The following is a 22,592-nucleotide window of genomic DNA, read 5'->3' as shown; positions in this document are numbered from 1 at the left end:
GATGGGTAGCGATGTTTCTTGTTATCGAATTGGAATCGGTTCCAAAAAAATGGTAATGGCCTATTTTTACATACCTAGTGGATGCGAACATTAAAAATGCATGCAAGTTGTATAGAAAATCTGGTCGTAACATTAGCCAATTGGAATTTACACGGGATCTTACCCAAATGTATCCAATAAGATATAAAATCCCACCGAAAGCACCAGGAAGAGTTTCTGCAGGTGCAAGAAGTGACTCTCGAATTGGAGATATTCGGTACGAGTGATTAAATCATTTTGTGGTTTCTGTACCAGAAAACAAAAGAAGAAGTTGCGCACGCATTGGATTTTTAAGCCGAGGGATAACAATATGCTGCAAATATGATGTGGTCCTTTGTATTGACTGTTTCGCAATTTTCATACCAAGTAACCCTTAACGAACATCTACTGGGTTCGCGCATAGTGGTCCCATATGGGAACAGTTTTTTTCTCAATAACTGTTTCATTTACAAAAAAATTTCTTGTTACGTTTGGTACAGAATACTGTTACATTTAACGATTTTTAATAAATTTTGTCGAAAACAATTTTTTTTCTCAGCGTTAATGGGTTAAGATAATCTTTAATTTCTGGTCCCGTCCATTCTGGTCTTTTGGTACACCGAGTACTCTTCTTAGATACTTAATTTCAATGCTTTGCAGTTTCTTCTTTAGTCTGATGGTGAGCGTCCAGATCCACATGTTAAGATAGGTACGAAAACTGTGTTGTAGTTGGTTATCTTGGCTTTTTGAAATACTTCTTTTTTCGATAGGAATGTGCTCTTAATTGCATGGCATATTCGGGCTGCGTTGGCTATTCTAGTGTTTATCACAGTTTCTTGTGTACCTCTATTCTCTAGTTGACCTACTTGATATTTGAAGGTTTCAACTTGTTCTAAAGTGTTTTAATGATTTTAATTTTTGTACGTTTATCTGTTTTTCCACATACCATTACGTTGGTATTACTTTTGTTAATCCTTAGATTGCGTTTTTCAAGTTTTTCCCTCCATATTTGGAGGTTTCTCTTGAGTTCGCCCTCGTCTCTTCCAAACACAACGAGATCATCTACAAATGCGTATTCCGCAATCTGTATCATTTTCAGATTTTTATGTCCAACATCGATGTTTCTTCTCTGGTTTCCTTCATTACACCATCTAGTACAATATTGAACAGCATGGAGCCTAGTACACATCTTTGTCGTAAGCCATCATTGACTCTAAACTCGTCGGTTTCCATATTATCTGTTCTTACTCTGTTTCTTGTGTTTTTGTATAGACTCATAATAGCTTTTCTGAGTTTAGTGTCTACTTCTCTGTTCTTTAGGCTTTTGTCGATGTCTATCCGCGGTGTTCTGTCAAATACTTTTTATATATCTATAAAAGCTTGATATTTAATAATAATTTCCATTTAATATTAAAAATAGTTGCTCAAATGATGAAAAGTTGCAACAAATATTGCATCCGTAAACTAGGTAAGTACCATTTTATTATGATTTTAAAGAGTTACTTTTTTAGTTTCGGGCAGCTCTACAAATGGTCGTGTCTTCGAAAGACCCTCGGGAGAACCTGGAGAGATTCATCAAGATTGGAGAAGGTTCTACTGGCACCGTATGCATAGCTCACGATCGTACAACAGGCCGACAAGTCGCGGTGAAGAAAATGGACTTGAGAAAACAACAACGAAGAGAACTGTTATTCAACGAGGTGGTCATCATGAGGGATTACCATCATCCGAATATCGTGGAAATGTTCGACAGTTATTTGGTGAACGATGAGTTGTGGGTAGTAATGGAGTTTTTGGAAGGTAAGCTTTTTTAACTGAAAACCAAAAGTATGCTTTTTGTACCAATGGTTTCGAGATATCAATCAAGAGTGCTTTTAATTGCTTTTTAAGACAAAATTTTGCTTAAAGCGGAGAACATACCAACGCGATCTCGACGCGATGGCGTTCACGATGGCGATCGCGATTTAACTCGTCTGAAGCAAATAAGTGGATCAGCACACACTTGTCGCGATCTGCTGGCGATCAAAGGAATTTGTGCAGCGTTCTGATTGCGATCGCGGCGATATAATTAGCTTAGCACAGAACGCAGCAGGTTACATTTTTCACTGGTCGCGACGATGCAAATAAAAATAGTTATCTAAAAATTTGTTGAACTTTAAAAAAATATATGATATATCTTTCGACCTGTCCCACCCAGATTAAAAGAACATACGTATTAAAATGTTTCATCAAAATTTTCTAAATTTATTCTAAAATATGTATATAAACGGTCTACACATCTCTGCGAAGTTTTGGGAACAATTTAGAAAATTCTCCTTATTGCTTGTACCTCAGGTTATTGTCATGTACCTATAGTCCTGTCGCCAGGGGGGGTACAACGGCCTCCTTTATTCAGATGGACTTACCTAAGTTTTTTTCATGTATTTTGACCCGTAGAATACGAATTTTTTGGGTAACAGTTGATCCGGATGTCGATAAATTTGTTATAGACAAAGAACTTGAGGAATTACATAACAGCGATTTCTCGCAAAACAAAACATTTTTTTGTATTTTTTGGGCCATTCTAAGCAAAAAATGTTCTTACCAAGTTTTTTCGTAGGATGCGTAGTTTGTGAGATAAACGCGGTTGAACTTCCAAAAAATCGAAAAATTGCAATTTTTGAACCAGAATAACTTTTGATTAAAAAATAAAATAGCAATTCTGATTAGCGCATTTGAAAGTTCAAGTCAAATTTTATCGGTTTTGATTATTTGCATTGCTAAAAATTAATTGTTTTATTCTTAAACAAAGCTATAAACAGTAATAAACAGCTAGTGCGTGAGTGATGTTTTCAATGATTTCTCATCTAAAATCGAACAAGTAGGTAGAGTAGGTACAAGTGCAAGCGAGGCAATATCTACGTAGGATGTATTAAAACGCATGTATTAGGTACGGGAAACACTATGTGTTTATAGCTTTCTTTAACAATAAAAAAATAAATTTTTAGCAATGCAAATAATCAAAACCGATATAATTTGACTTGAACTTTCAACAACGATAAGCAGAACTCCTATTTTATTTTTAAATCAAAAGTTATTCGGGTTCAAAAACTGCAATTTTTCGATTTTTTGAAATTTTAACAGCGGTTATCTCGAAAACTATGAATCCTACGAAAAAACTTGTAGGAACATTTTTTGCTTAGAATGACCCAAAAATACAAAAAAATGTTATGTTTTGCGAGAAATCGCTGTTATGTTATTCCTCAAGTTCTTTGTTTATAACAATCTTATCGACATCCGGATCAGCTGTTACCCAAAAAATTCGTGTTCTACGGGTCAAAATACATAAAAAAAACTTGGGTAAGTCCATCTGAATAAAGGAGGCCGTTGTACCCCCCCTGGCGACAGGACTACTACCCAAACATCCCTTCTGTTTCTACAAAATAAACTGTATAAATGTCTTCATTTATAAATGGAAAAAATAGAACGCTCACGCTTACCTTTTATTAAATTTCTTTCTTTATCCGCATTAATTTCGAATAATGAAGGATGCATGTCTTCAAATTAGATTGAATTGCCTTTTTTCATCCAACAATACTTCAACAAACAATGCTTCTTCTTCTTGTAAATCGCACATTTTATACACAATATTCCCAGACGTATTATTTACACTAATAAAATCGCAGGGCGCTATCGCTCCAATGTGTTCGCTTTCTGCAGAAACCGAAATCGCCATCGCCATCGTGGACGCGATCGCGATCGTGGTCGGTTAGGTGTGTTCTGCGCTTAAGTCAATTAAGTTAAACTATTTATTTAGGAACGTTTTTAATTTGTAACTATAAGATAGACATATTGCATCTAACTCAAAAGATTTTTGAAGTTATACTTCTTTACGCGCGATATGAGGGTGACTTTTTATATGTTAAAACATATGATCCGGGCGCATGCGCATTTTAACTTTGTTCTGATTGGATGTTCAAATGACATGTCAAAAATTATCCAATATGGCAGCTGTAGCACAGCTGTGGTGTGGACGGTTGACGGTTTGGTTATGTAATGTATGGTTGTTGCGTGTTAAAATTTGTGGGAAGAGAAACAACAAAGGTTAGTTAATAGTTATACTGACTTTTTGAAGTTATACTTCTTTAGGCGCGATTTCATTGAGGGTGAAATTTTAGTAATCTGCGCACACAGGCAGTATGGAGTTCGTTACTAAATGTTTTAATTTATGTATTTATCAGTCCAGAAAAGGTGTGGAAAGAATATATTAGTATTTTTAAATATATTTTTCTACAAACGTGTTAAAAATGCAATTTATAGCACTCCATAGGAGCGTTAAAAATGCTACTTTAAAGCACCGGTGCTTTAAAAATTTTAAGGCACTGCAGTTAAAAGTGAATTGTCAAATTGTGAAACGTCAAAATATTTATATTTCATTTAGTAACATTAATAGATATTAATAATACCTATTTACGAATGTTTCTTCTAAAATTTAGGAATATATTAATTTTATAATACATTTAAGTATGTAGTAATTTTCTTTACAATTTTTACTTACCAATTTGTTTTGTTTATACCTAATATCGCCGTTGTCTAGCAAGTGACTGCGTAGATTAGCGGTATGTGTATTTAGCTACGGACCCGTTAGTACTTGGTTCGATTCCCACATAAGGAATTTTTTTTCGTTTATTATTAATGGTTATTGACATCTTAGACTATTATTATATGTACTTATAAATGATTAAAAATAATTAAAAATAATTAAAATAATTAATCGGGATGTTGCCCAACTATTTACCGGGTTGCAAATTTATAATAATTGCCTATTTCAAAATGCACTTTTAAAATGAATTTTTCTTATGCACAAATGCAATTTCAGATTTCTTATTCATTACAATAGTTCACAAAATTTCCTGACATTCTCACGAATCCAACGCACCAAACTGCATTAAAATCCGTCTTACTGCGCCAAAAATCGAGAGTAAGGCCTTTTTTTGTGCTTCAATGCCTCGACTAATTCGACCAGAGATCTAGAGGTCGTGAGTTCGAATCCAGTGCAATCCTATACTTTTTTTTTTATTTTTTTTGAAAGCGGTAAGCCCAAAATTAGTTTGGTGTTTAAAAAAAATTAAAACAAACTGTTTAAAGTATATTTATTTTTAAGAATCATATAATAGAAGTATAACTTCTTACGTGCGTACAAAGTACACACACATTCTTTTTTATTAAATCTCACGACTAAAGTGATAAACGTTTATTAAGAGGGGGATTTACCTTGTAAATATCATATTTACCACAGTAGAATAGTAGATACTTCAGCGCAACTTGATCTTTGACCCCTGACAGCACATGTCACGTATTATGTGATATTTGGGCCGGCGTAGCTCATGCGGTAGTATGCTTGACTCGCGTTCTGGTAGGCCGGCGTTCAAATCCCAGCGCCGGCAAGAACAACTAGTACAAGAACAACCAAATCTATGGTGATCTCAAAGACCCTTTTGTCAACATACATCTGACATTTGTGGGTAAGCCGTTAGAGAGGGTCAACAAGTATAAATACCTCGGAGCAATAATTATAAATTCACTGTTAGATCAAGATGAGGAGATAAAGGTCAGAATAGAAATAGTTCGAAAAGGATTTATAAAACACAAGGTCAATGTTTACAAATAAGAAATTAAGTATGGCTATCAGATTGAAGTTCGTTTAATGTTATGTTTGGTCGCAACTACTATATGGGATAGAAACTTGGACTCTGAAGAGCTAATCTGAAAGACCAATCCGTAAAAAATATTGGAGGTATTCGAAATGTAACTAAACTGCGCGTCATAGAAAACGGGCACCCTAAAAAATTGATAATTTTTGAGGTTGCGTATCTCCTAAACCTGTTGTCCGATTTAAGTGATTTTTTGAATATATTATAGCCTTATTCTTTGTCAATATCCCTGTAATAATATTTTTGCTAAACAGGTAAATTTTCATTGTATACCGGCTGTAGGAATCAAAATGTGTTTTTTTCTCAAAGTTCGCAACACCCTGTGAAATATCCTAGCATTTATAAAATACTGAAATGAAAACCCAACTATAGCCTCAAGTTTTCTCAACATTATGTTTTTTGATTCATTCGCTTATGTTGGATAATACAAAAGTTAGGTACTATAACAATTAGCCATGTTCTTTTTAAGTACAGGGTATTTATAAACAAGTGCGACAAACTTTAAGGGGCAATTCTGCATTAAAAAATAATGACAGTTTGCTTTATGATCGTATGTCCGCAAATGCTTCGTTTGCGAGATACGGGATGTTAAATTTTTTCTTACAAACTGACGATTTATTTATTGCTTTAAAACCGGTTGAGATATACAAATGAAATTTGGTGGGTTTTAAGAAGTAATTATTGCACATTTTTTGACATACAATTAAGAATTTTCTATTCACCATTGGCGTGCATACGGGTAATATGATCGGTCATATTACCCGTATGCACGCCAATAGTGAATATAAAATTCTTGATTGCAAGTCAAAAAATTCGCAATAACTATCTCTTACAACCTACTAAATTTCATTTGCATATCTCAACCGGTTTTAGGGCAATAAAATAAATCATCAGTTTGTAAAAAATATTCAACGTCCCGTATTTCGTAAACGAAGCATTTGCGGACATAAGTTTATAAAGCAAACGGTCATTATTATTTCATGCAGAATTGCCCCTTAAAGTTTGTCGCACTTATTTACAAACAACCTATACTGATGAAAAACATGACTAGTTGTTAAAGTACATAACTTTTGTATTATCCAACATAAGAGAATGAATAAAAAAACAGAATGTTCAGAAAACCTGAGGCTATAGTCGGGATTTAATTTCAGTATTTGATAAAGGCTAGAATATTCCACAGGGTGTTGCGAACTTTGAGAAAAAAACACAGTTTGATTCGTACATCCGGTATACAATGAAAATTTACCTGTTTAGCAAAAATGTTATTACAGGGTTATTGACAAAGAATAAGGCTATACTATGTTCAAAAAGTCACTTAAATCGGACAACAGGTTAAGGAGATACGCCACATCAAAAATGACCCATTTTTTAGGGTGCCCGTTTTCTATGACGCGCAGTTTATATAGGTGTATTCTGAAAATTCCTTGGATTGCAAAAGTCTCAAACGAAGAAGTGTTAAGACGAATTCGACATGGCAGAAAGCTTATGAATACAATTAAAATAATGAAAACATCATATCTAGGCCATATATTTCGAAACGATAAATACACTCTGCTACACGTTACAAGGAAGAATAGAAAGAAGAAAAGGCTTGGGAAAAAGAAGAAATCTTGGCTGAGCAATATCAGAGATTGGACTAACCTCAGTGTTGAACAGATATTTTACGTTGCAAAAGATAGGGAAGCGTTTAAAAACAATGTGTGTGTACTTTGTACGCACGTAAGAAGTTATACTTCTATTTACAGGAGTGGCCAAACTGTGGCTCGCGAGCCACATGCGGCTCTTTGAAGGATTATTTGTCGCTCGTTAATAAATGTACCTGAATTACTTTTAATTTTTGTGTGGCAAAATGTATTAAATTACTGACAGCAAATATAAAAGACTAAGTGTAACATCAGTACTTTTATAAGGATACCTCTTATCACTGTTGCTGTTCAATTTGGCTTTAGAATATGTAATAGGTAAAATATCATCTCAGTTGAGAGGAAGATATAAGAATCGAGGATCAAAACTATTGTTGGTCTTTGCTGATGATTAGGGAGCGGATTTTATGCTAAATGCATATTGCATGCATATTTCGCATATTTCAGAACTTTACTAAATTTTGCATATTTTTTAAAAAACATGCATATGTTGTGCATATTAAAATCATTTAAGTCCAAAAAAAAAAATTTAATTCGACACAAAATATTTCCCCGCACAGGCTGGTTATAATTCGAAAACTACCTGAAGAGAGACGGCTCATTCACTGCCTTTTCATTTTTTCTTAGAAAATACCCCATCTTTACGCAAACTACTTATTTATAGTACGCCGTTATAAAATGATTGTAGGATGTTAAAATGATGAAGGTGACTGAAGGATGGTTTACCGGGAAATCCGAATTTTATTTACTTTTATTATATTTAGCAGGTACCTACAATTCTGGTGATTCTTTTAAATCCCCCATTGTTAAGAGAATTTACACATTTAACCATAGCACAGTATGTATACCCCATTCCACGAATATACGACCCTCTTGGATTATCGCGACAACGAATATTTTACTGTGCAAAATATGAAGAACGAAAGTAAATTGCAAATTATATTGTTGTTTATTGGAGTCATTATTAGAGCAAAATCCTTTCGTACTTCTTATTTTGCACAGTAAAATATTCGTTGTCGCAATAATCCAAAACAGTCGTATATTCGTGGAATACACCATATATAGAGGTTCCACCATAGTTTTACGATTTTCTAACGGCAATTGAAATATTCACGCTTTAGATCAGATCCCGTATTTAAACGGCTTTAAAACTTTGGAGGACATATTTATGCGAAATCATTAATGGAAATTTTGAAATTGATTTTGGTGCAGAATATTCGGCTTTAACAAGTTATTTTAAATACGCCCCAATTACTTCTATTGATGTTGAAAGGAGTTTTTCAAGTTATAAAAATATCAAAGAAAATGTTTCCTCTTAAAAAATTTGGAAAACACATTGTAGTGAATTATAATCGAAGATATATATAGTGATATTGTTGTTTTATTTTAAATAGGTAACTATTGGTATCAGTTTTTGTAAAAAATGTGAATAGATTTTAATAATAAATAATAATAAATAATAAATAAAAAAATAATGATTTTATTTGAAAGATAATAAATAAGATTGCCGCCCCCCTATAAAAGAACCCGCTAGAATATAATAGAACAGAAAATTTGTGGTTTCTCGAAATGCGCATTTTTTAAATTTTTGTGCATATCTTGCGCATATTTCGTAATTTTTTACTGCATATATATGCGCATATTTCATCAAAATTGATCGCATATAAATCTGCTCCATACTGATGATATAGGTGCAGTGGCTTATTCTGCAAGAGACGTGAGAGCTTATTCTACATCCTTAATTAACAAATTTGGTTTCGGCATTTTTAATTTTTCTTCTGAATATAATGAAGAAAATTTAATTGATTTTAAATATTTTACGCTAATATTTACATCCACAAATCCTTCCATTCTTAATATTGTTCCGAAATTCGAACTTCACGAAAGCAAAATTTAAACGTACGTGTGCCGTGCACGTTAAATACACCATAAGATCACACCCAACTTGTGTTCTTGTGGCCATCTAAACTTTTGGGCTATATCGGGTAGCGGGCGGGTGGTGAGTTGTATTTTGCCGTATGAAAAGTCATTGGGATAGGAACCACCGTAAGAGCGGTGAACGAGGGGTTCTGTCTAAGGCTTCGCATCCGTGAAGTTTCTCCTTTGAAATACAATAAAAATAATTAAATATTGCCTATTAGATACTTATAAACTCCTTGGATCTGTTATTTCGAATTTCAATTACTGTATAGTTAGATTAAAATGTTATTGATACAATGATAAATTTTGCATATATGAATGCTGGTGTGAAAATAATTTTGGGGCTTCACGTGCACATGTGCACTTATGGAGAAACCGCCACTGGAGAGAGGTGTTTTCACAACTCGAGGAAGGAACAGGTAGTCTGTGCCTTCGAATAAATGAAGAGAAGACGAAATACATGCTAGTAACCAAAAATCCAAGACGAAGAGTTAGGCAGAACATAACTATTAATGACCACAATTTCGAAGTAGGAAAAGAGTTTAAATATCTAGAGGCGGTAATCACAGATGACAACCACATATAAAAACAGGTCTCAGCAAAGGTGGCTGCGTGGAATAGAGCATTATACTCCCTATTATCATTACTAAGATCTAACTGCTAAAAAACAACATAAATTAAAACTGTACAGCCAATTATTCCCCCAATTCTCACATATGAAAGTGAAACATTGACTCTACATCAGCGGGAAATAAATATGGTGCTGGTATTTGAAAGCAAAGTTATCAGAATGATATTTGTCCTTCAAAGAGATGAATTGACAGTAGAGTGGAGAAGGTGCTGCAAAGCTGAATTGGTGACTGTGTATGGAACTGAAAACATCGTCAGACATATAAAAGCTAAGATAATATAGGCAGATCAGAGAAAGACAGAGTGTTATAGACAGTGTTTTTTAGAGACGATCGAAGATCAGTAGGCCGTCCCAGAAACAGATGTATGGATGATGTAGAATTGAAGTATCCTGAATTATTAAAGGCTGCTTGTAGAATTATTCGCATGTTTCAAAAAACAATGTGAACCATCTTATTTCACTTCAAAAACACGAAATCCAAACAGTGAAAGAGAAATGTAATAATATAATAACCTTTTTTTCACTTTTGAGGTAATTGTTTAATTGCGGCTCGCGAAAAATTTCAAATTTTGACAAATGGCTCGGAATATCAAGGAGCTTGGCCACCCCTGATTCTATTATATGATTTCAACGAAATAAATATAGGTACTTAAAATAGTTTATTTGTATTTAAAAAAAAAGGATTAATAACATCCGTCCGAGTCCGGATTCGAACCCGGGACCTCCGCGTTACGTAGTCGAATGCTCTACCAACAACCCATCGGGGTTTTGTTTTTACCGCTGCTCGGACGTAATTACAAACGACGGTGACAAATAAATCAAATGAAGTATAATTATATAAAAATGTTTAATACTTCTTATCTTACTCCCAAGGAAGACAAATCTAAAGACACAAAAATTATAATAAATATATGTATTTACTAAAAACACTAATATATTCTTTTTAAACCTTAGTTGCGCTGATATATACATAATGATTTAGCAACTAGTTGGATGATTTAGCAACTAAGAACATACTGTCTGTGTGCGCATGCGCCCAGGATTATAAAATTTCACTCTCTATCGTAAAGAAGTATAACTTCAAAAAGTGATCGCCAATCTTCGTTAGAAGACGGCACAATAAGAAGAAGAATATGTGACATGTGACGTCAGGAGTCAAAGTGCGCTGCAATGTCTACTACTTTACTGACTATAATAAAGTAATAATACTAAAACAGTTTTATTAGTATCTAACTGCCAGTTTTATCCATTTGGTTTATTTTAATGTACTTAATAACTTACTCTATTATAGGTGGAGCTCTTACCGATATCGTTACTCATTCCAGAATGGACGAAGAACAAATCGCAACAGTATGTAAGCAATGTCTTAAGGCTTTAGCTTACCTTCATTCGCAAGGAGTTATACATAGGGATATCAAGTCCGATTCGATATTACTAGCCCTTGATGGAAGGGTAAAATTGTCCGATTTTGGTTTTTGTGCGCAGGTGAGTAGTTATATGTATAATAAAAATTTTTATAACCCCTAATGGGTTCTGCAATCTGCCGAAAGAACAATAAGCGTTTGCTATGACAAATGTGAGACTGACATTTTGGTAGTAAGGAATCCAAATCTGCAATATATAATGAGGGCTCCTATTTAAGATTTTAAAGTAACCTCCCACCACACCTCCGTGGGGGGACGTGTTTGGTATTCGATAGATTTTTCAAAAATATTGAATAAGTATATTTTACAGTTTTTCGATCTGATGTTCATTTCGCGAAATATCGCGAGATTCGTATGTAAAATATTAAATTTACCCTCCACCCCTCTCCGTGGGAAGTTGTGTTTGGTATCATTCGATAGATTTTTAAAAAACATTGAGCACATATTTTTTAAAAATAAAAATAAAAATGTATACCATTTTTATTCATTCAGTTGCGGTGCGAAACCAAAACTGTCTTAATTTTTACTCAGATCAGAGAGTGCAGCCAGCACTCTTATCGACGATTTCACCTCTTGTTAGAGGTTCATCAGAGACTGCATAGGCTGCATTTCTCTGGCCCAGGTAAAAATCTTCGACATATCCATCTCCCACCGCAACTGACGAGATGGTAGTAGGTGCCTAGCGGCATCTGCTAAATAAAAGACTAAGTTTTTCAACCTAATAAAAATATTTGTAAATTAAATATTTTTAAAAGATTTTTAATTGAAAAACTTTATTGGCCCATTTCCTGGTGACAACCTCCAAGGCTTCTACAATATGCAAGCCAAATGGATGCTGCAGTGAAGACTAAAGGGAAGGAATTCTACACTATGCAATTATGCACATATTTTTTAGTTTTTCGATCTCATTCATTTCGCGAAGTATTCGCTTTTTTCTTGTGAAATTTTGGAACTCACCATTTCCTTACGCCCGGCTCAAATCGTCAGATTTTTGAAATATACACTCTTTTGCATGTACTTAACTCACCTTATCTTAATCTGACAATTTCGAGTTATTTTAAGGATAGATTTTTTTTCGGGCCCTCCTTAACGAACTCCCCTGTGTTAAGAGCTAATATATGGTAGAGGTACATCTGCAGGGTACCAGGTTTCTCCCCATATGATTATCTGACGCGCTCGAGTAACTGCAAAAATCCCCACTTGGGCTCCCCTACCATTTAGAGCAGGGGTTCCCAAACTTTTTTGTACCACGCCCCCTTTTGTTGAAATGAAAGCTTCTCGCGCCCCCCCCCCTTTACAATAAATTGTATGCGCCTAAATAGGAATAAATCAAAAACAAATAAGTATTAGCTTGAAAACAAAACATTTATTTATTCAAATTTATTAATACAAAAATTATTAATAAAAGAAAAATAGATTAGGTTGGTTAGTGAGATGGATGTGCTTGTATTTTATTTACTAGTACCTATGCCTATTCGTGGCTGAGTTTTAGTAAGTGCACGGCACAAGTCACTAGCAACATCAAGTTTATTCCGATACTTTGTTGTAATTGCCACAAGTGTTGAAAATCGCACAAATAGTTACTTGAAAAAGGCAAATATAAATGAAGAGCTTCCTGTGATACACTAAGATACACTTTGAAATATTTTAACCAAAATGAAGGTTTGTCCATTAAAGTATTTGGCAGAGGAATCATGCAAAAATCATTTGGATTTATTTGTAAAGCATATTCTTGAAGTGATTCAGGCAGGGAGTCTATGTTGACATGGAATGGATCAGTTGACATTCTGTAAAATTAGGCTCTCCAAATGGTTTGATATTTGGATTTTCAAACTTGATCCTCCATAAATGTCCCTGAAGCGTGTTTCTTCTGAGATTGGCTCTTCTTCTTTTGCCCTTTAATTCGTCCAATTTTGAACATAGGCTTCCCCCAGTTTCCTCCATTCGCTTCTGTTTAGTGCTTTCTGTTTCCAGTGCGTTCCTCCTATCTTTTTAATGTCGTCTCCCCATCTCATCTGGGGTCGTCCTCTTTCTCTCTTTCCTGTCCATGGTCTCCATTGTTGTATCGTGCTATTCCACCTATTGTCCGTTTGTCTAGCGTTATGACCTGTGAAGCTCCATTTTAGCCTGGCTATATGTTGACCTGCGTCTTTGACTTTTGTTCTATTTCTGATCTAGTTGTTTTGCTTTTTGTCTGTCAATTTTACTCCTAACATTGCTCTCTCCATGGCTCTTTGTGTCTTCATTATTTTATCCATGTTTGCCTTAGTCAAGGTCCATGTTTGGCATTGACCATGCACTGTTCAAACACTCTTGTTTTTAAGTATTGTTGTATTTTTTTTATTCTTTAGGACCCATTTGAATTTTCCAAATCCTGTCCAGGCCAATCTGACCCTTCTTTTTACCTCCGCTGTTTGGTTTTCCTTATTTATTTTTATCATCTGTCCTAATATATAATCATTAACCGCTTCTATTGTGGTGTCGTTTGTTCGGATTCATTTGCTAGTTCGGTTAGCATGGTTTGTAGTTCTTCAAAACTTGATGCTATGACTACTACATCGTCTGCATATCTTAGATGGTTTAGTTTCTTTCCATTTACTTTGGCTCATTACATTGGCTCTACTTTAAAGAAATTTGAATAATTTCAGGGGTTTGCTGATATTTTACGCCTACAAAGTTGAGTAACTAAGCCTCCATCACAATGAGTAGGTAACTACTATATTTGAGCCTCCACCCTGCAGTTTTAGGTTAAGGCTGTTCATCGAGTCAAAGATGTCTGACAAATAAGCCAATATTACTTGAATACAATGTTTTTTGAAGGCCATGTTTAGCTCAGTTTGCTTTTCATGTTCCAAGGTGATTACTTCATCTCAAAGGCCAAATAATCTTGCCAACATGTTTCCTTTTAAGAGCCATCGTACTTCTGTATGAAGTAGCAGTGTTTTGTGATCACTTTCTAAATCTTCACAAAGAGCTTTAAACAGTCGAGTATTCAACGCACTGTTTTTTTTATGTACTTTACTACTTTAATACACAACTTTAAGACAGCGATAAGTTCATTTGGAAGGGTTTTTGCTGCCAAAGCTTGTCAATGTATAAAACAATGTATCCCAATCACATCAGCATTTTTCTCTATTACTAATTCCAAATAGCCTGAGTGAAAACCAAGCATTGAAGGTGCGCCATCTGTACATAAACTGATCAGTTTTTGCCAAGAAAGTTCATGTTTGTCAAAAAACTCGCACACTGCTTTCATAATATTAATAGCTTTTGTCGTGGTCTCCACTAAAACTCTGTAGAAAAGAGTAGCTCGTCTTTCATTCTTTCGTTTTGAATATACCGAACATAAAAAATTAACTGATAACATTCTGCTATGTCAGTACTCTCGTCTAGCTGAATAGTAAAAAATGGCGATTATTTTACTGCATCAATTACCTGGTTTTGTATGTATTCGGTTATATCATCAATGTGGCGTTTCACAGTGTTGTCAAAAAGAGGTATTTGAGATAACTTTTGCTTACTCTGCATTACCAGACACAGTTTAACAAGCGGGTAATTTTGAATTTTAGAAAACTAACCAAATTTAATTTAATGTTCAACTTGCCTCGCGCCCCCCCCCTGATATGTTCTCACGCCCCCCAGTTTGGGAACCCCTGATTTAGAGTATCCATCCAGTGAGTGATCTCCTTTAAAAACTAACGAAATTTAAATTTAATGTTTTTGACTGAGAGTACTTATTAGTGTTTAATTTCCTTAGAACTTAAAACTTATCTGAGTCCTGTAGGCAGTCGGCAGACAGCAAGCGTGTAAGTCTATGCACTTCGTTGTCATCGGACACATTTAGATGATTGGCCAACACGTTAGGGTGCACTGACACTCTTTCATTGTAACGAACACTAAATTGGTAGATGACTTCCTTGATTGATTCCAGCTTGACGTCGTGTAGAATGACTGAAGGACCCTATTGGGGATGTAGAATGGTGCATCAACGATGGCTCGCAACATTTTGTTTTGAAATCTTTGAAGGATGTCAATGTTGGAGTTACTGGTGGTTTCCCAAAGTTGTATACCATAGGTCCACACAGGTTTGAGAATGGCCTTATACAACAGTAATTTGTTGTCCAATGATAATTTAGATTTGCGACAATGAGTCAATACATTTTGCAAAATTTAAGAGATAGCTGTTTTCTTTTGGTGAATATATGCTTCTTCCAAGTCAGGCGTCGCGTCGCGCGTCGGTCCAAATGCATGCCAAATTATTTAAAACGCTTTAAGAAAGAAAATGGCACGAAAAAGTGATACATATTTAAAAAAGTATGCCTTATGATGCCCTTTTCGAATTGACGGCGGGTTCTAATATAGAAATACTCGCTTTTTCTAAAAAATGCTCTACTACTAAAAGAACTAATATTTTAATATTTTTTTTTATCCCGTTCTTTTAGGTTTCTCAAGAGCTTCCGAAACGAAAATCACTGGTAGGAACCCCGTACTGGATGTCTCCAGAAGTGATTTCCAGATTACCATATGGACCTGAAGTCGATATTTGGTCTCTAGGTATTATGGTCATTGAAATGGTAGACGGAGAACCGCCCTTATTTAACGAACCTCCATTACAGGCAATGAGGAGGATAAGGGAGATGCCTCCACCGAAACTTAAAAATGCTCACAAGGTAATATATTTAGAACTGTTTATACAGTGCACTGGAATAAGTGTTACCCCACCCCCCTCTCATATTAACTTATTTTTTTAGCACATAAGCAAAATGCTCGGACAGATTGATTGTTAAAATAATCATACTATATTCGATATATAATCAATGTTTCGAACTTTACATGATGCCTCTTTAGGTGACAGTCATAACTTTGTTTTTTTTTTATGGGAAAGTACATCATGTGACACCTCATTTAAAAGCTTTTGAAATGCTGGTTACAAAAATGTATAATACTTGCGGAAAATTTCGGTCAAATGTTTTTTAAATGCATTCATTTTTTTCGAATCCTAATAAAACTAATGAGTATTTTTAAAAAAAAATTTAAGCGCAAAATGAAAGATTATTAATATGAATCCCATTTTTTTCTATCAGAAGTTCTGAAATATTAAAAAAAACTTTTAGCGCTGGACTCCGCTACATTCGCCCCAACTTAATTTTTATGTTCACTTTTCCCAAAGGAAAGAAAAGGAGGTAGGGTCATTACTACTTTAACTGTGTCAGCGATGCCAACTAATTGAGTTGAACTTAATAGCCCGATCAAAGAACAATCTGACTCCAAAAAAAATAAAGAAAGAATGAAAATTTGGGAATAGGTAATTGAAATTGTCTATTATTATATAAGAAAAAGTTTACAATTCTACATCCCCTCCATTTTACAAAAATGGAGAGGAAAACCCCCCTCTCGAAGGTGAAAAATATACATTCAAAATAAGTCCGGAATTGGATAAAATGACTAATTCTAAGCAACTTTTGTTCTGTAGAGTTTTTTCCTTAAGTCAATACTTTTCGAGATACATATTTGTAAGTGAATATGTTCATTTTTAACAGAAAAAAAAAACATGTTTTTGGACGGTTTTTCGGAGATAACTCAAAAAGTAAGTATTTCAGCGAAAAAAATATTCTTAGCAAAAGTATAGCTTATAAAAAATTGAAAAAAATGGTGTATGCTTGAGGTATGTAGACCCAGCAGAAACAGAGTTGTAGCTAATGAAAAGTAGGTTCTTCTTCATAAAATTCCAAATCGAATATTTCACTGTGAAATAACCCAAAAACGAAGCACTTTTCGGGGAAAATTCATTTCAACTTTTTTAAAGTGTTTAAAAAAAGGTTTATTTTTGTTTTTAAAAAAAACTTGTAACATTAAAAGTAAGTGAGTTGCGCTCAAAATAGTGGTTTCTTTTATTTTTTGGTAAAAAAATCGCGAACACAAGTTACTTTACTTATGTATTATTTATATGATCTATAAGTTTCATCGGTTCAAAGTGCTTATTTTTGAAAAAGCTGTAGTTAAAACGGCTTGAACGAGTAACTAATCACGAGTTTAGGCAAATTTTGAACAGCCATAGCATAACCAATTTTTGTCTAACAAGAAAACAAAACAGCAAAAATATTCAGAAAAGCAAAACGTACATTTTATTACTCTTTAAGATTTTTGGTATTACTAATAATTTTAAAGTTAATTCCATGAACAATTCCATTTTTTTTTCAAATTAAAAAAAATTTTTATTTAAACCCAATTTTTTTTAAAGTGAGCACTTTGAACCAATGAAACGTATAGATAATATAAACAATAGAAAAGTAAACTAACGATTGTGAAGCGGTAACGATTAATTTTATTTGGGAAGCTAATTAGGGGATGATTTTCGCGATTTTTGTACCAAAAAATAAAAGAGACCAACAATATTTTAAGCGTAACTCACTTATTTTTATTGTTAGACGTTTTTTTAAAAAACAAAAATAAACCTTTTCTTAAACACTTTAAAAAAGTTATAACGAATTTTCCCCGAAAAATGCTCTGTTTTTTGGTTATTTCACATTGAAATATTCGCTTTGGAATCTGACAAAGAAGAACCTACTTTTCATTAGCTACAACTCTGCTTGTACTGGGTCTGCAGACCTCACGCGTACACCATTTTTTCAATTTTTATAAGCTATATTTTTACTCAGAATATTGTTTCGCTATAATACTTACTTTTTGAGTTATCTGCGAAAAACCGTCCAAAAACATGTTTTTTTTTGTTAAAAATGAACATATTCACTCACAAATAAATCGAAGTATTGACTTATATTGACGTATATTTTTTCACTCCTGAGAAAATATTTTTCACCCCGTATTTCCCAGTTTTTGTAAAATGGAGAGGATTTAGAATTGTAAACTTTTTCTTATATAATAATATGGGTCTGGGTCCCGCGTATGAAAAAAAAGTTGATTAATAGCAAGCTGAAAATTTGGTAATAGCTTAAGAGTGTCTAGTCGGACAAACTTTGATATATGGGAACACTGGAACAGAGGAAGTTTTAATTGTGGAACAGGTTAAAAATTTGGAACGGTCAGACCATGAAAACGGCACATGTATTTTGTCCGACAGAACAGACTTAAACTCTCCCAACAGAGATTAAACTCTCATGCAAAAATCAGACTGCTATTTATCACCAAATGGGCGTTTTAATGAGCGGAACATGTAGAATATGTCAAATGACAGGAATTATGACAGGTGATAAATAGCAGTTTGATTTTTGCATGAGAGTTTAATTCCTGTTCGGAGAGTTTAAAATGTGCCGTTTTCGTGGTCTGACCGTTCCAAATTTTTAACCTGTTCCACAATTAAAACTGCCCCTGTTCCAGTATTCCCATATATCAAAGTTTATCTGACTAGACACCCTTAAGCTATTAACAAATTTTCAGCTTGCTATTAATTAACTTTTTTTTCATACGCGGGATCCAGACCTAATAGACAATTTCAACTACCTTTTACCAAATTTTCATCCTTCCTTCATTTTTTTGGAGGTTTTCGTAAAATTTTGTGTTCTCTGATCGGGCTCTAACTGTATTCTGTGTATCTACCACTTTTGATTTAGGTATACTTTAAATTTGGATATTTAACATTGCTATATGTCCTTATGTGACATAGCGCAACTGGTACAAAGACAAGAATTAAATAGAAGGGGTTTTCTCTTTCAAGTTATAATCTTTTGATGCTATTTTCACTATTATTTAATAGGTGTCGCCAAGATTGCAGTCATTCTTGGACAGGATGTTGGTCAGAGATCCCGCTCAACGAGCAACTGCGCAAGAGCTATTGGCGCATCCCTTCTTACGGCAAGCCGGACCTCCAGCCTTGCTTGTTCCCTTGATGCGCGGCGTCAAAAATACGAGTTATACTTAAGGTAATTGGGTAAGCAGTCAAAATAAACTGTAAAAATGATATTATTTACTATATGACTTTGATCAAGCAGAACATTTCTCCTTAGGACATATTGCATGTATTTGCTCCAACAGAATAAGCTACGTTGCTGCTTATTCTGTTAAAGTATTGCATTCATTTTTTTGTTGACCTGTGCTTTTTCTTCTGATTGATAACTTGTCTCAGGCCTTTGAAAATACGAGGGAATGTCAATAATTCCGTGACTTTTTGAATGAAACATAGGTTTTTATATAAAAAATTATTTTTTTTACATAGCCTGCCTTTGAGTTCTATTGGGACCGTGCAAGTTCGGCAAAGCGACACCTGGTTTCTACGCTCAGCAACATTATTCGAACTTTTAATTACATTGGCCAATTATATTATTCCTGGTTACTGAATAATTGTCAAGGCCATAGTCCAAAAAAATAATAAGCAGAAAAAATAAGATTCAGGTTATGTTATTAAAATGTAAACAATTGTATGTAGTAAATAAAATTAGTTATTAAAATGCAGTACTGCAAGCAAAATACAATTAATTGAATTTACTTTATATAATAATTGCATATCATATCAATATTGTGGAGCAATATATAATTTTTCTTCTTCAATGACAGTAGGTTGAAATATACGTCAAAGTTGCAATATTTCTCCGCTATTCTCGCACGATCGTTTCTCGTATCGCCTCCAAGTACTTGCACACCGCGAATACACATTTTTTTGTGAGATGATTTCGTCGTTGGAGTCAAATCTCTTTCAGACAGACTCCTTCCTGTTTATTTTATATTCTAAGGTTCAAATTTATACTGAAGTCAAGGAGTGATGTGACAGTTGTCTGTTGACATGAGCAGTGTTGTCATTTCAGTTAAGAGGCGGAAAATTCAAACAGTCACGGACTTATTCACACGCCCTCGTATTTTTAACCTTTTTTTTTTCAAATAAACCAAAAAATATATAACTAAATTCAGAAAAATACAACGATTAATAATAGTCTTTAAGAAGTCTTTACTCACAATCGTGCAATCTAACCCCGTTGATGAGATTTTAAACTGTGAATTTATTTTGACTGTCTTCAACCCTGTACGAAAATGCATATATGTTGATACTAGTTAAGGGTAAATATTAATTATTATTTGTAGTTATACCAAATATTTTTTTCGATTAATTGTAACATTGAGTATGTTTTATATAGGTTATATATAAATGATTAAGTTATTTTTTATTATTATCGAATTTTATATATTTTTTCATCAAATATTGTATTGTAATTGTAAATTTTCTTTTAGAAAATGTTGACTGTATGAGGGTATTTGACAAAATATATATGTATTTTACAGTTTATTTAGGAATCAGGCCGCATAGAGACGGAAAATATATATTTCTTTAACCTTCCTTTTCATATTAGAAGTTATCAATTTTCATAGTATATAAAACTTGTATTTTTATCCCGGAAGAAATTTATAAAACGTCTGTTGGTCGTGTTTTGTTGTGGATCTTTTGAATCGAATTCATCATCACTGATCATTTTGTATTTACTTTTTCAAAACAAAAACAAATCATTAATAAAAATAAAATTATCTTCTCCGTAGTATAATAAAAAGTAACATTTAATCTAAGCGACGCTACGATCCTACACTAATATTCACGACGATACTACAAACAAAACTCATTAAAGCCAAACCCTACTAAAGCCCAAGTATGTGCATTCCATCTAAACAACCATTTGGGGCATGTAAAACTGAATGTATCTTGGGAGGGACAACGCTTGGAACATACTGATAGGCCCAAATATCTTGGAGTGATACTAGACCGGTCACTAACCTATAAATTCCATTGTCAGAGAACAAGACAAAAGGTTTCTACGAGAAACAACCTTCTCCGGAAACTTGTAGGGATCAAGTGGGGTGCGAACCCCCAGGTCTTAAAGTTAACAGCTAAGGCCTTATGTTTCTCAACAGAACAATATGCTTGTCCCGTCTGGGGTAGATCTAGACACACCCAACAAGTCACCACGGCGTTAAACGAAACATGTACATAGAATAACTACCGGTTGTATGAGGCCTACCCCTCTCCCCTACTGTACCGGGCAGCTGGATTCGCATCACCAGACGACCGTAGATTGCTCCTCACAATATGTGGAGAAGTTCAGGCAGACTTTCGATTAAAAGGCACCAATTATACGGGTTTGAATAACCGCCAGGAACCAGGCGACTTAATTGAAGGAAAAGGTTTATGAGAAATGTCAGCGTCAAACCACCCGAACTGTTCCCCCTACATCCAGAGCGACCTAATGGAATGAACCTGGACTGGAGAGCCTGACGGAAACTTAACCTCATACGTACCGATGTTGCCCCTGTAAAACAGAACCTCATTAAATGGGGTATCAAGACAGATAACGACGCACTTTGTAAATGTGGGAAAATTCAGATTAGTCCTGTCGCCAGGGGGGGTACAACGGCCTCGTTAATTCAGATGGACTTACTCAAGGTTTTCTTATGTATTTTGACCCGTAGAACACGAATTTTTTGGGTAACAGTTGATCCGGATGTCGATAAGATTGTTATAGACCAAGAACTTGAGGAATCTAATAACAGCGATTTTTGGCAAAACAAAACAATATTTTGTATTTTTTGGGCCATTTTAAGTAAAAAATATTTCTACAAGTTTTTTCGTAGGATGCACAGTTTTCGAGATAAACGCGGTTGAACTTTAAAAAAATCGAAAAACTGCAATTTTTGAACCCGAATAACTTTTGATTAAAAAATAAAATAGCAAGTCTGCTTACCGCATTTGAAAGTTTAAGTCAAATTATATCGGTTTTGATTATTTGCATTGGTAAAAATTTATTTTTTTATTGTTTAACAAAGCTATAAACACGTAGGGTTTCCCGTGCTTTTACATGCGTTTTAACGCATGTAACGTAGAAATAGTCTTGATTGCACTAGTACCTATTCTACCTACTCGTTCGATTTTAAATGAGAAATCATAGAAACATCACTCACGCACTAGTTGTTTGTAGCTTTGTTTAACAATAACACAATAAATTTTTAGCAATGCAAATAATCAAAACCGACATAATTTGACTTGAACTTTCAAAGGCGCTTAGCAGAATTGCTATTTTATTTTTTAATCAAAAGTTATTCGGGTTTAAAAATTGCAGTTTTTCGATTTTTTGAAAGTTCAACCGCGTTTATCTCGAAAACTCTGCATCCTACTAAAAAACTTGTAGAAATATTTTTTGCTTAAAATGACCCAAAAAATACAAAATATTGTTTTGTTTTGCCAAAAATCGCTGTTATTTGATTCCTCAAGTTCTTGGTCTATAACAATCTTATCGACATCCGGATCAACTGTTACCCAAAAAATTCG

General features: G+C 34.1%; 1 protein-coding gene across 1 annotated transcript in view; it reads left to right on the top strand.

Annotated features, from left to right (window-relative positions):
• Positions 1–20,430, top strand: part of LOC114334752 (serine/threonine-protein kinase PAK mbt) — a 52,272-nt gene extending 31,842 nt beyond the window's left edge. Inside the window, exons 3-6 of the mRNA XM_028284846.2 lie at positions 1,530–1,818; positions 11,197–11,390; positions 15,772–15,999; positions 19,044–20,430. Coding sequence (XP_028140647.1) covers positions 1,530–1,818; positions 11,197–11,390; positions 15,772–15,999; positions 19,044–19,208 — 876 coding nt within the window. The 3' untranslated portion in view covers positions 19,209–20,430. The remainder of the gene's footprint in view (positions 1–1,529; positions 1,819–11,196; positions 11,391–15,771; positions 16,000–19,043) is intronic.
• Positions 20,431–22,592: the final 2,162 nt, after the last annotated feature.

This window comes from Diabrotica virgifera, chromosome 5 (genome assembly GCF_917563875.1).
Source record: "Diabrotica virgifera virgifera chromosome 5, PGI_DIABVI_V3a".
NCBI lineage: Eukaryota > Metazoa > Arthropoda > Insecta > Coleoptera > Chrysomelidae > Diabrotica > Diabrotica virgifera.
This window is presented reverse-complemented; position numbering and strand designations above follow the sequence as displayed.